The following is a 14017-nucleotide window of genomic DNA, read 5'->3' as shown; positions in this document are numbered from 1 at the left end:
ATTTACCAGCCAATTTACTAGATTACAGAAGTTGCCAGGTGTTTAGGAAGATTATATTAGCCAGAATCACAAATTTGTCTTATTAGGGTCTTGCATTTAGAGAATAAAATTCATTAGTTTTATAATTATAGCTTGTACTTATAATTATAGCTTGATCTATAGAAGTTTATGAAAAAATTAAATAAAAACTTATTTTTAAAGTTAGTACATTGATAATTTGAATAAGATCTGTATGTTGATTAAAAACATGCTTAAAGAAAAAATATAGCTTCAGATAAATAATAAAAATAAAACTTGCAACTAAGGTTAAGATTTATAACTTTGAGCCCTACATATTAATAAAGCAAAGGGAATTGAAATATTCCTTTTTATGATCAAGATCTCTCCTTGGCAATCAAAGACTACTGGCACTAAAAGTAAGAATAACAGCCATTGAGTGCTGAACACACATCCCTCTGAGAGCCTGTATTGAGTACACTAAGAAGGAGAGATGGGTTCTGTCACACTAAGCCCAGAGAACTGGGTAGGAAACTAATACATCATACCGAAAGTCAGAATATAAGAAACGACATAGATGCATGGACTTCAGGACACAGCATCTTGTAATTACAAACTGGAGGCCTGGTGCACAGATTCGTGCACTGGTGGGGTCCCTCGGCCTGGCCTGCACCCTCTTGCAATACGGAACCCCTCAAGGGATATTGAAGAGTTGGTTTTGGCCTGATCCCCGTAGGCCAGACCGAGGGACCCCACTTGTGTATGAATCTGTGCACCAGATCTCTAGTCCTATATAATAAGAGGGTAATATGCAAATTGATCCTAATGGCAAAATATCCGATTGCTATGATGCTCACTGACCACCAGGGGGAAGATGCTCAATGTAGGAGCTTCCCCCTGGAGGTCAGTGTGTTTCCACAGGGAGAGTGCCACTCAGCCACAAGCCAGCTCATGGTTGGCCAGTGCCGTGTCGGTGGCGGAAGCCTCTACACCTCTGCTGCAGCGCTAAGGATGTCTGACTAATGGCTTAGGCCCACTCCCCACCAGAGCGATGTCTGACTGCCGGCTTAGGCCCCATCCCTCAGGGAGTAGGCCTACGCTGTCAGTCAGAAATCCCCTAAGAGGTCTGGAACCCGACAGGGTGCAGGCTGGGCTTGGAGATCCCAAGTGCATGAATTTTCATGCACCAGACCTCTAGTATACATATCAGATCTCTGGTTAATCTCTTCCCATCTTCCCCTCCACTTCCTTCTGAGATTCATCAGTCTGTTCCATGTTTCCATGCCTGTGCTTTCCGCTCCTGTGTTGAGCATCTGCCCCCTGATGATAAGTGCATGTCATTGCTACTGGCCGTCAGCTGGTCACTTATGCTTTAATATATAGACTAGAGGCCCAGTGCACAAAATGCATGCAAGGGGCTCCTAGGTCTCGGCCCTCACAGCCCTGGCTTCATCCGGAAGGTTGTTCTGCTGTCCAGTCTAATTAGCGTATCACCCTTTTATTATTATAGATGGTGGCACAGTGCTGTTTCAGGTGGCTAAGACCATAGAAAAACTAATTTCCTGAAGAAAAAGTTTTCATGGCATGAAGTACCTTCTCCCTCCACCACAGCATGAGTATATTTGATAACTTTCTTACTTAAATTTCCTAATTATGACAGAAACCCTAGTTCCTGAGATACATTAGATATCAAGCATATTCTGACTCGACCGTTTTTCCATTTCAAAAGCCTTATTCAATAGCTTATATAAGTTCAGTTGTTTTTGAAGAAAGATTCATCCCTGAGTAGATAATTTGTCTTTATAATGGATATACAATGAGCCAATGTTAGAAAAAACACATTTCAAACTCTACTCAAATGCAAATCATACAATAAATTACTTTTTTAGGAAATTGTTTAGAACTAACATTCAGTACTTACAAAACTCTTAACCCACTGGTTAATGTTTCTGTGATTAGATACTCAATATTTATGATTTTCAAATGAGCATTTCCCTAGTTTTTATATTTACTCCACTCTTACTTGTATTTTAACAGCAATTTAAAAGCCAAGATTATTAAGTCCGTTTTAAAAATAAATTTAGACATCATGAGAGAAAGTCAATTGAGTGAAATAAAACTTGAAATTGCTTTAAAAGACATACAAATAACCTTAGAAACAAATATACAAACTAGTTTTAAATGTCAAATAATCTAATGACATAAAGTACACATAAAAATAATCAATGGTAAAAGAAGGCAAAAGGTGGAAGGTAATGAAAGAGGATTTAGAATGTAATAGAAAACACATACAGTGTATCTATTAAGAATGATTTGATGCTAAGGATTCAGTAATAATACAGTGACAACATATGTTCTTACATATCCCATGTATTATGACAATGTCCTGGCATTCCACATTCTTGAGCACAATATCTTAAAACTAGCATAAAGTATTTAAGTCTTTAGTCTTATAAATTGGAGCAGAGAAAATAAGATAAATAGGCTCCCCTACTGCCATTAAAAACAACAACAAAATCAAACAAGCTAACTACCAACTGCCTCAAATCTCTTTCTGAGATAGAACAAGGTAAATACCTATAAGTAAACAATAAAGAAAGAAAACTTAATTTTGGTCACTATAATATCAGTTGTTAGTAATTTTAACGTAAGAAACTTCTTTGAATTTTATTCACCATCTGATCAAAGATGTATTGTATTAATATCATTATTTTCCTAGAGCTAACTCTTAATATGACATAATAACTTTGTGATTAAAAATAACTGTGATAAAAATTTAAATACTTATCAAAACAACTTACTTTCTTCTTTCTTGCTCATAATGGCAGGCAGGGTATAAATCTAAAAAACAAGGGAAGTCCATCCGTTACTTGCAGTTAATGACACAGTATAAGCGATTACCAGGGTGATACCATGCAGTGATCCGCAAAGGAGTGTCCTGATTTCAAGGTCCTACAACTGCTGCATCCGCAGTGCCATCTCCCCATCCTGTAACCAACCATGCCTCCCATTCCTTTTCATCCGTGGCTCTCCTGCCCTTAGACTCTACAGCATGACCCACAGGTTGAGAACCGCTAGCAGGTTTACCCAAGACCATGGGAAAACACAGGTATTTACATTATAATTTATAACAGTAGCAAAATTACAGTTATGAAGTAGCAACGAAAATAATTTTATGGTTGTGGGTCGCCACAACATGAGGAACTGTACTGAAGGGTCGCTGCATTAAAAAAGTGAGAACCACTAATCTAAAGCCATGTTCTTTATAAAGAAAACAGACAGTAAGTAATAACTTATTTATTTTTACAGAGAACTCCCTAATAACTGTAAGTTATCATGCCAACATCAAAATAACTATTAGAAAAATAAGGATATGGATGAGAAGAAAATGTCAACTCACAGGTAGTTTTACCAAATAAGACTAGAGGGTTAGTCACCTTGTTTATCATGCCAATTACAAAGACAGTGCAAATACTGGGCATTCAAAATGATTATCTGAAGAGAATAATCCAATCAGTGAAGCCAAATTAATTATTAGAAGTAATTTTTAATAAATAATTTTAGGGTTTTAGTCCTGAAAGTCCTCCTGAGAAACAAATTACAAAGTTGGTTGCTGTGTGTCAGTGAGCAAGACAACACCAGGAAAATAGTAAGCTTCTATTTTAATGCTATTTTAATGTTTTCAAATATAATACAGACAAATAAAAAATTCAGATGTATTTTTTTCCCAGACATACTTTGTAATTTTTAGAACAATAAAACCTAAATAAAATGTGTTATATTCTTACTGGTTCTTTCCCATCCATGGCTTCGAGCCAGAGTTTCCGATTTGCTTCTGAAAAGGCCTGCAATGTGATGATCCCATGCCTAATGAAAACAAATATTTTATATTTTCAATTTATTCCAGCTGTGTCTTTACACATTTGCAATGTTTAAAAATCTTACTTAGCTATAAAAGTAAAATTTGAAGAAAAATCAGGGAAGAGAAAAAAGAAATAGAAAAAAGAGAAAAGAAAAAGGAGAAAAAAGGAAAAAAATTGACCTACATGTATCTTTCAGAAAAATCACTGTATACCACCACACCAACACACAGATATTCTTCATTCTAATGATCGGAGGTAGTAAAATAATTCAGTGTTCCAAGTACAAGTCTGTTTGAAGGAGGGAGTTCATTTATTTCCCCTGAAATGACTAAAAAGGATGATAGCTACATTCAACCAAGTTCAAAACCACCTAAATATTCTACAAGATGAGGATAACTTAGATTATGACCTCAATGTGGTACAATCCAGTCACTAAAATTAATTACAGTGAGTATATAGCAACGTGGAAAGCCTCAGATCATAACTAGTTAATTGTTAAGATTCTAAAACCAAAGGGTTTTTCTATACCATGATCCCAATATTAAAATTATTTCACTTAAAAATAATTATCTCCCAAAACTAGTTGTGAAATAAGATGAACTTCAAGAGAGACAGAGCGAGCAAAGGAAGGGAGGAATTTGATCTGAGAGAGAAAAAGATATGAAATCCAAAAACGAGGGGAATTAACCTAGTTAGGAGGAAATTTCATTTAAATATTGTATATTTAAAAACCTGAATGACTTAACACTATGATAAATGCATACATCTCTTCTTTAAACAGGGAAATAGGTCATTACACAGGAAAAGAAAAAACATGTATAAAAATTGAGGTAATTTTATATTTGAACCAGTCTAACAACACAAAGAATAGAATAACAATAATTAGTATTTGCTATTTAGTATGTGCCAGGCATTGTGTTGTTTCCTTTGAGGTGGGTAATTATTATTTTTATTTTACATGAGACCACTAAAGCATAGTTTAACAATGTGCTCCATAGTCATATAACTAGAAAAGGCTAAAATAAAAATAAAAAAAGAGAAATCATTAACATGTTGGTATTTGTCAACATAGAAAATCAAGAAATTCCTACCACACAACTATTAAAACCAATAAGTTCAACAATTACACTGGTTATCAATTATTATATAAACAAAAATAATAGTCTTTCTAGACAGTAGTCTGAACCATTTAGAAAAAAAGAGTTTCAATTAATGAAAATAGTTCTATCCAAAAGCGTAATAAAAAGAAAATACCTAAGAATAAGTCTAAAAAATAATATGTAAAACTTTAAGGAGGGTTCAATTCTCCATCAGTTACTTAATAACTCCAGTCAAAAATCCCAAGGGAGTTTTTTGAAGAGGAAGATAAACTTAATAAGAAAATCTATAACATATGAGAACACAGGGCCACAATAGGTAACACAATGTTAAAGAAGCATAAGAATGGGAGTCTTGCCCTACTAGATAGTTATAAGCCATGGTACACGTAAGCGATCATATATATCGTATGTAAGAGTATATATAAATAGTATGGCATAGTATATATAGAGCCCACACACAAAACTAGAGTATTGAGAAGATATGATAGCAATGCAGGCGGAGAAAAATGGACCATGAAATAGTTAAAAAATAAAAATAAAAAAGCACACCCCTTTTCATTTTGTGTCTCTTCTGCTTGTATTGACCCAAGAAAGGGGTAGAGCTAACTATCCCCACTAAATTATTGATATAAACTCAGTTCACAACATTTATGTCTCCCCCTCATCCTGTGGCGGAGAGTCCTGGACAGCGCTTTGCACAGGGCACACCCTCCCTTTCAGTGGCGGACAGAACTCGTGAATTCCCAGCTTATTATTCCTTGGAAGCAAGGCCCCCAGGCTCCACAGATGCCTACAAACAGGCTGACTGAGGAGCCAGGACCATGCTATTAGGCTCCTTCAGTGTGACAGGCTCTCCAAATCCCCCGCATGCACTTTCCTCTAATTCTGTCATTTATACTGATTTTCCAGATTCTGCTTTAAGTTGTGTGACTTTTTTTGCTAGCATTTTGTGTCTGATTATGTTTTTTAAAGAATCCTGCAATATGTATTTGTCAAATGAATACGTAAAAAAAAAATGAAATAAATACGCACACTGTTTTTAAAGAGATTGGAAAACAAGCACTTGTATGCTGCTTTGTATTTATATTTAAACATAGGAACAAGTAGATGTAGAGTAAAAAAGAAAAGCACAAACCTTTCAACTACTTCTATGTCAAAGCAGAACCGTTTGTCAATTGAATCTGTCTTTCGTCGGATACAAGATTTTAATTTAAACATTTCTGGTGAGCTGGTGACAAGGCCGTTCTGAAACAAGAAGGGGAACATATGTTATCACGATGACGAGGCGAGCTGAAAAACATTCAATCTTCGACATAAAAATGCGGCACTGATATGCAAACTTAGAGCACAGAGTATGTATCAAGGCCATAATCACACCATGTCCTATAAACAAGACTTTCTGCCGAATGTCAATTGCCCAATTATAATATTCCAAACTGTACATTAATAGGTTCATTGAATATATGTGTTTCATTCAAAGGATTCTGTAGCATGGCTGTCTAGTCCACCTCAACATCTATATATATATAAAAAGCCAGTGACCATAAGGACCATAATGACTCTAATGACTGACTGCTATGATGCCCAGTGTGGCCAGTGAACCGGCCCAATCAGGGGGTGGGACTGGCCAGCCAACCTCATGACCCCTCCCCACTGCCGACCTGCCCTGATTGGACTCTCCCACCCCAATCAAGAGAGGGCCACTGGCCAAATGCTCCCTTCCCTTCCCCCAGCCAGCCCTGCTCCCCATCAGCCCACCCCACCACCATAAGCCTGCAGGCCCTCCCCCCTGCCAGCCTGCCCCTGATCACACTCCCACACCCCAATAGAGGGTGGGTCTGGCAGCCAACTTCCTGCAGCCCCTTCCCTATGGCCCCCACCATCCTGATTGGCCCACAGTCTTTCCCCTGGCCAGGGGCAGGGCCAGCCAGCCAACCACCCATGGTATATGGTCCCCCATCAACACCCCCACAGCCCTTCCCCATGGCTGGCCCCACCGCCAATTGGTTCCCCACCCTATTGGGGGCAGCGCCCGCTGGCCAGTCACCTGTGGCCCCTTCTCCTAGCCCCCCAACCCTGATCAGGCCCAATTGGGGCAGGCCAGCTGGACAACCTTTCACCATCTTCTCCTCCCAACAGGCCCATCCCGATCTGGCTGGACCCCACCTGTGCACAAAATCATGCACTGGGCCTCTAGTATCTTTAATTACAAAAGTATAATATGCTAATTAGATGAGACAGCCAAATGATCTTCTGGACATCCTTCTGGATGACCTTCCAGATGAAGCCAGGGTTGCAAGGGTTGAGACCCTTGCATGAATTTTGTGCATTGTGCCTCTAGTTTATTTATAATGTTAAATTGCACTCTAATACACATGCCTTTGGAGTTCAATTTATAAAAGGTGTGAAATTAGCCGAAACCGGTTTGGCTCAGTGGATAGAGCGTCAGCCTGTGGACTGAAGGGTCCCGGGTTCGATTCCGGTCAAGGGCATGTACCTTGGTTGCAGGCACATCCCCAGTGGAAGGTGTGCAAGAGGCAGCTGATCGATGGTTCTCTCTCATCGATGTTTCTAACTCTCTATTCCTCTCTCTTCCTCTCTGTAAAAAATCAATAAAATATATTAAAAAAAAAAAGGTGTGAAATTACAGTTACAGTTATGTCACAATTAGATATCCAGAATGTTTGTCAGGATACTACACTGTTGCTCTGAATAAAAATTTCCTAGACTGCTAAAAGATTAGTATTGTGTGTGTCTTAGTATTAGAGCCTTATAATATTAAACGACAGCCGGCTGAAAACCTCAAAATAGCTACTACAATAATAAAATTTAGGTATACAGTTGCTATGATGCTATTGTTATCATACATACCATGTGATTGCTTTGTTGGTAACCAATTGCTATTCTGCTACTATCACTAAAACTCTTTGGATAGGATCCAACATAGGTTCAATAAATAAGCATTTTCTTATGTACCTGACATGCCAATCAATTATAAGAATAAGTCTAAAAGTACATGCCCATTACAGTTTTTGAAGAGGAAGATAAACTTAATAAGAACACCTATAACATACACAGGGCATGGGTTAGGCACGCCCAAAAACAGTTTGCCTAATGTCTAAATAATTCTTTTGTCTATTGAAAATATCATAGATTTACTAACAGAATTTTGGTGGGGTCTATTTGATATTAGCTCACTGGCTGCCACATAAACTAGCTTTCTGGCAATAGTTTTTCTTATGAATCCATTTACTCTGGCAAGTTGTCCTTTATTTTATGTCTCTCCCTTTGAATTATTAGACTCTAATGAATGTCCAAGCACAATAAATTTCAACTGATGTATTTGAGCATGTGTCAAGGACCAACATTTACCTGCCATGACCTTTCCCTCGCGGCCCCTCCCAGATTAGCTGGGCAAGTCACTTACTTTCTACCATCTTGATTTTCTAATCTGTTAAAATAAAGCCAGACTTAAATGATCTTTAGAAAGGTACACTATGGCCAAAACCGGTTTGGCTCAATGGATAGAGCGTCGGCTTGGGGACTGAAGGGTCCCGGGTTCGATTCCGGTCAAGGGCATGTACCTTGGTTGCGGGCATATCCCCAGTAGGGGGTGTGCAGGAGGCAGCTGGTCTGTGACTCTCTGCCATCAATGTTTCTGACTCTCTATCTCTCTCCCTTCCTCTCTGTACAAAATTAATAAAATATATTAAAAAAAATAAAAATAAAAAGGTATACTATGTTCCATATTGTTCACTAGCCATGTGCGACATTCAGTGGCCAATTTACTTTGGGGGGGAATGAGCATTGGTTGATTTCTTCTGAGGAACTCTGCTAGGCCAGCAGTTCAGCAAACAGTCCTCGGGGCAGAGGATGGAAAGGTTCCCGGGGCAGAGGCAGCCTCCCCAGAGGCACCTGGGAAAAGATGCAGATCTGGGCCTGGTGGCCAAGCAACAGCACGGTAACAAGTCCACTCCCAGGGTTATGAGATGGCCTGGGCCTCTGCCTTTGATTCAATTGCTTAAAGCATGCCGTGGCCTCCGTAAAGGAAAATCCTGGCCACCCTTCTTAAGTCATCAAGGTCACCAAAGTGAGAGCAACTTTTCTGGCTTTTCAATTTTTAAAAACTGTGCACATGTTTATTAGAAAAATGAGTGGGTTTTGTTTGTCTTACTTCCATTTCTTTTCTTTTTAAAAAACTTCTAACTTGTTTTGTATTTTTTTTAAATTCTTTATTGTTGAAAATATTACATATGTCCCCTTTTTCCCCCATTGACCTCTCCCAGCCCACCCCTTCCTCCCCAACCCCCACCACAAACCAGGCCTTCACCCACCCTATTATTGGTATTCATGGATTATACATGTAGGCATACAAATTCCTTGGTTGATCTCTTCCCACCCACCCTCCCCTACCTTCCCTCTGGGTTTGACAGTCTATTTGATGCTTCTGTGTTTCTGGGTTTACTTTTGCTCATCAGTTTATGTTGTCCATTTCTTGAATAATAACTTCAGTTAAAAATAAAACCAAAAACTCACCATTTTCCCACTGGATTTCATTTCTGAAACACTCATTGTAAATGTTTTGCTTCCTTTATCATATGTGCAATAATGCTTAATCCATGTAAAACCAAGTGGTCCTAAGCAAGGAAACAAACATTACAGACTGTTAGTAAGTGACTAGTGTTCACGTTTGCTTGGTTTTGCTTTTTTAAAAAAATATTTCTCTTTATTGATTTCAGAGAGGAAGAGAGGGGGAGAGAGAGAGCTTAGAAACATCAATGATGAGAAAGAATCATTAACTGGCTGCCTCCTACATGCCCCACACCTGGGATCGAGCCCACGATCCAGCATGTGCTAACTGGGAATCGAACTGCGACCTCCTAGTTCATAGGTGAAGACGCTCAACCACTGAGTCACACCAGCTGGGCTGTAGTTTTCGATGCTACAACATACAATTAAGTATTTCCACAGACCATGTAAGTGTGGAACTTTTATTGAATGACAGTGAGAAGGGCAAGTATGAAGAGAGAGTGGTGTGGGATAGAGTGTCTTGAAATGGAGCAACGAGGCCTTACTTGAAGCTTTCACTATAAACTCAAGAGTTTCTTTGGATCTGATTTCAGTTGTCTCATCTATAAAAGCGGTACTTACATCCCATAGAAGTAGGAAGAAAGAGGAATAACAGTCTGAGTTACTACCACTGGTCTCCTACTTGCCCTGTTCTTGAAACTGCTAAAAATTTAGCAAGGTCATGTGACCCCTCTGTGGGAAACCCTCTAGTGGTTTCCCTTATTACCCCAGAGAAACAGCAAAGATCCTGTGACAACCCACAAGGCCCCTCCCTAAGGCTCTCCCTTCACATCTTACTACCCTGTGCTTCATGCACTCTGCTCCAGCTACACTGGCCCCTTGCTGGTCCCTAAACACAGCGGATGCATTTCTACTCAGCATCTGAAGCAGCCTGCACTCCTTTTCCCCCAGAGATCAGCACGGCCTGCACTGTGGCTTCCTTCAGGACCTTTCCTAAATGTCTCCTCTGTACTACTACCTTTCCTGAGACAGCCCACTCAGCAGCACCCTGACCTGATATTTGCTGTACTTTCTTCTTCTTCTAAGTTAGGGGTGTCGAACTCAATCAGAGAAGGGGCCAAAATCTAAAATCCAGCCTAAATCGCGGGCCGAATGGTTTACTGAACAGTCATAAACTGTCATTGTGATGGAAACGCAGCGGAGTGCAGTGATGACAGCGCGGTGCGGGCCACATTGCAAGGCCTGGCGGGACGGATTTGGCCCGCGGGCCTTGTGTTTGACACATGTGTTAAGTTATCACTAAATTCTACTGATGTATCCGACTTACTGCTTGTCTCTGCCACTAGACTCTAACTCTCTCAGAGCAGGAAAGCATGATGTTCTGCTGACTGGTACATTCTTAATCCGTAGAGCAGAGCCAGATACATAGATGTCACTCAATAAATATTTGACATACGAAAGAAAAGGAAAGAACCACTCGTCTTTCTCTAAGACTTTATTGACCGTCGAGTTATTTGCCCTTATCACTAATCTTAAAAGGAAACGTGAATTTAAATAACTTCTTAAAATGAAAATGGCCGAAACCAGTTTGGCACAGTGGATAGTGCATCGGCCTGCAGACTGAAAGGACCCAGGTTTGATTCCCGTCAAGGGCATGTACCTTGGTTTCGGGCACATCCCCAGTAGGGGGTGTGCAAGAGGCAGCTGATCAATGATTCTCTCTCATCGATGTTTCTAACTCTCTATCCCTCTCTCTCTCTGTAAAAAAAATCAATAAAATATATTTTTTTAAAAACATTAAAAAACAAAAATGTTTCATTCACTATTTATAGCACAATGTGTTGTATATGAATAGTGCTCCCTTTTCCCCATAAATACTGTGCAACTCTTTCCCACAGCACCCCCATTACAGTCCTATATTCTCTTTAAGGAAGGGCACGTTGCTGTATGGCCAGGGTAGAGGGATGCATTGTGACCAAGTGGGCGACCTTCAGTTTTCCCACAGGGAAGCCAATGATCCCGTGTCCAAATGTCACAGGGGCCGCGAGCCTTGAAGACGGAGCTTGATTTCTAGGCAGCTTCTCTCCTGCTTAACACCTGGATCTTTCCAGCAACAATTATGCACAGCATTACTGCTCCCTTTGCCTCATAACCGTATATTCAAAAGCAAGAAATGTGAGTGTGAAAGTGCGCCTCTTGAGGAAAGGGCTGCATGAGCCGTTTGAATTTATTTTTTCTGCAATAACACTGCCTGTGGTGTCCTGAGGCGTTAATGCTCTAGCCGCTCCAGATTTTGAAATGATGGGGTTCGGCGGTGCACTTTGTCATCACAAAAGATTTTTGCAATTAACTTCAGTTCTGTCTGGGGAGCATTTTACACTATAATACTTAGCGATGCTTGCTGAGAATTCTGTTCCGTGTGGTGTAAAACACTTAAAGGCTTAGAGCTGATGAGCGGGAAGTGGTTGGATGGAAAGCCTTACAGTGACTTGACTACTCAGCGGCGTAGGAGGCAGGATTAGCCATCAAGTTTGGCCATAGCCGAAAGCGGTTTGGCTCAGTGGATAGAACGTTGGCCTGCGGACTGAAAAGTCCCAGGTTCAATTCGGTCACGGGCATGTACCTTGGTTGCGGGCACATCCCCAGTGGGGTGTGTGCAAGAGGCAGCTGATTAATGATTCTCTCTCATCGATGTTTCTAACTCTCTATCCCTCTTCCCTTCCTCTCTGTAAAAAATCAATTTTATATATATATATATATATATATATATATATATATATATATATATTTATTTATTTTTTTTTTTTTTTTTTTTTTTTTAAGTATGGCCACAGTGATGTTCTGCTGACATGTGAGGCCTCAGTTCAATTTTTCTTTCCTGTCTCCACCGTAAGTTCAGCATCTCAAGCACTTAACCTTCAAGTCTGCTGCACACACGTGCTGCTTCCTTTAAGGTCTGCCTGGCCCCGGGCTCAGGCAGATGTTGTTACACCAACAATTCTGAAGTCCATAAGAAACAGTCTTGGAAAATAAAAATTTATTATAGCTCTAAAGTAGCAAAATAAAATCTAAAAAAGTTTAATTATTTTACCCAGTAATCATGTGAGGTTGCTGAGATGATGTTTACAAGATGGGAGGAAATGAACATTCATGGAACACTTTTTAAGTGCTAAAATTTGACCTAAGAACTTTTTAAGGGATACATTATAGTGCCATTTTACATATAAGGGAACGGAGCATTAGAATTGCAGATGGTACTGCTTTCTTCATCAATAGGGCATTTGATGGGAGTTTTTCTTTTTAGGGAATACCATCTCTCAAGAGTTATTTTAAGAATTATAAGTGAGATAAACATAAATTGCAAGGAGCCGTAAGAGATACCGGTATGCATAGTAGTCATATTATGCACCGTCGATGATAATAGAGACATTTTACATACATTATCTCCAAATCCTGCAACACCCTTACAAGGTAAGTATAAATCTCCTTCTTTCACAAACGAGGAGAGTGAGCTCAGAAAGCCATCCGCTCAGCGTCTTTAGTTAACAGGGGGCAGGCATGACATTCCAGCGCAGTTCCGTCTGGCTGCGGAGCCCAGGCTAACCTCGAGCCTATTAGAATGAAACGTAATGTGTGGCTAGAGGTGGGTAACATAGCAACCGCATCTCCAGACAAGCGGGAGCTCTGTGTCCTGTCTGCCATGATCTGCCCCTGCCCCATCCCAGCCACCTCCATTTGTCACTCCATTTACAGCTCTGATAGCTACTATTGATCACTGGCTGCTGACTGCTGGTGAGCCTCATGCCTTCCACTACAGAATAAACAGCCCAAAGCCATGTCTTCATCTCATTTTCTGTTCCCCACAGGACTTATCCTCTGTGATAGCAACAGCTCAATAGATAAGTCTTCGTGGACAGGTCAAATTTTTGAATTGTAAATGCTTTCAACGATTCCCAGTGGGAAGGGGCTTTGAATATTGGTCCCTTCTGTAAAAAATAATTCCAAAGGCGTATAAATCCATGAGTTTTTCTTTTTAAATCCCTAGGTAAGAGGAGAGAGGGAGGATGGTCAATGGGAAAAAGAAGGAGAGAGGGATTATACCGGGGCTGGAGAACACTTCTGAAGGTTGAATGTGGTGATGGTTTCACAGGCATACACTTAGGGCAAAACTCTTCAAACTGTAGATTTTAAGTATGTGCGATTTATTATATGTCAATTGTACTTCACTGAAGCTGTCTAGATAAGATAATGCAGGGGATACAGAGAAAATCGAGAGAGAACGTGTCTTGGGGGCAAGAAGGCAACATAAAAGAGGAGGATGCTAGACAGAGAGGAGAGTCTGACTGTGAGAGTCTCAAAGGCCACCCTGCTTAGGGGCCTTCCCAGGAGGGGCACTAGAGTTATCATTCCAATATCTGAAAGTAGACAGCTATCAGAGGAACTCCCAGAACCCAGTTCCCCTGAGCCAGCAGCCCTCTACCATCTAACACAGCAATGAATATCGGCCATGTCTGTCAGATCAAATCC

The 14017-nt window shown here is 40.1% G+C and overlaps 1 protein-coding gene across 10 annotated transcripts in view; it reads right to left on the bottom strand.

Moving 5' to 3' along the window:
- The window catches only part of ARHGAP42 (Rho GTPase activating protein 42), a 231921-nt gene that overhangs the window by 34156 nt on the left and 183748 nt on the right, over positions 1-14017 (bottom strand). For all 10 annotated transcript variants that reach the window (XM_045577765.1, XM_045577767.1, XM_045577768.1 and 7 more), the window contains 4 exons: positions 9497-9597; positions 6096-6205; positions 3786-3864; positions 2799-2838 (listed from right to left, as the gene is read on the bottom strand). In XM_045577765.1, the coding sequence (XP_045433721.1) occupies positions 2799-2838; positions 3786-3864; positions 6096-6205; positions 9497-9597 (330 nt within the window). The remainder of the gene's footprint in view (positions 1-2798; positions 2839-3785; positions 3865-6095; positions 6206-9496; positions 9598-14017) is intronic.

This window comes from Pipistrellus kuhlii, unplaced genomic scaffold, assembly GCF_014108245.1.
Source record: "Pipistrellus kuhlii isolate mPipKuh1 unplaced genomic scaffold, mPipKuh1.p scaffold_m20_p_9, whole genome shotgun sequence".
NCBI lineage: Eukaryota > Metazoa > Chordata > Mammalia > Chiroptera > Vespertilionidae > Pipistrellus > Pipistrellus kuhlii.
This window is presented reverse-complemented; position numbering and strand designations above follow the sequence as displayed.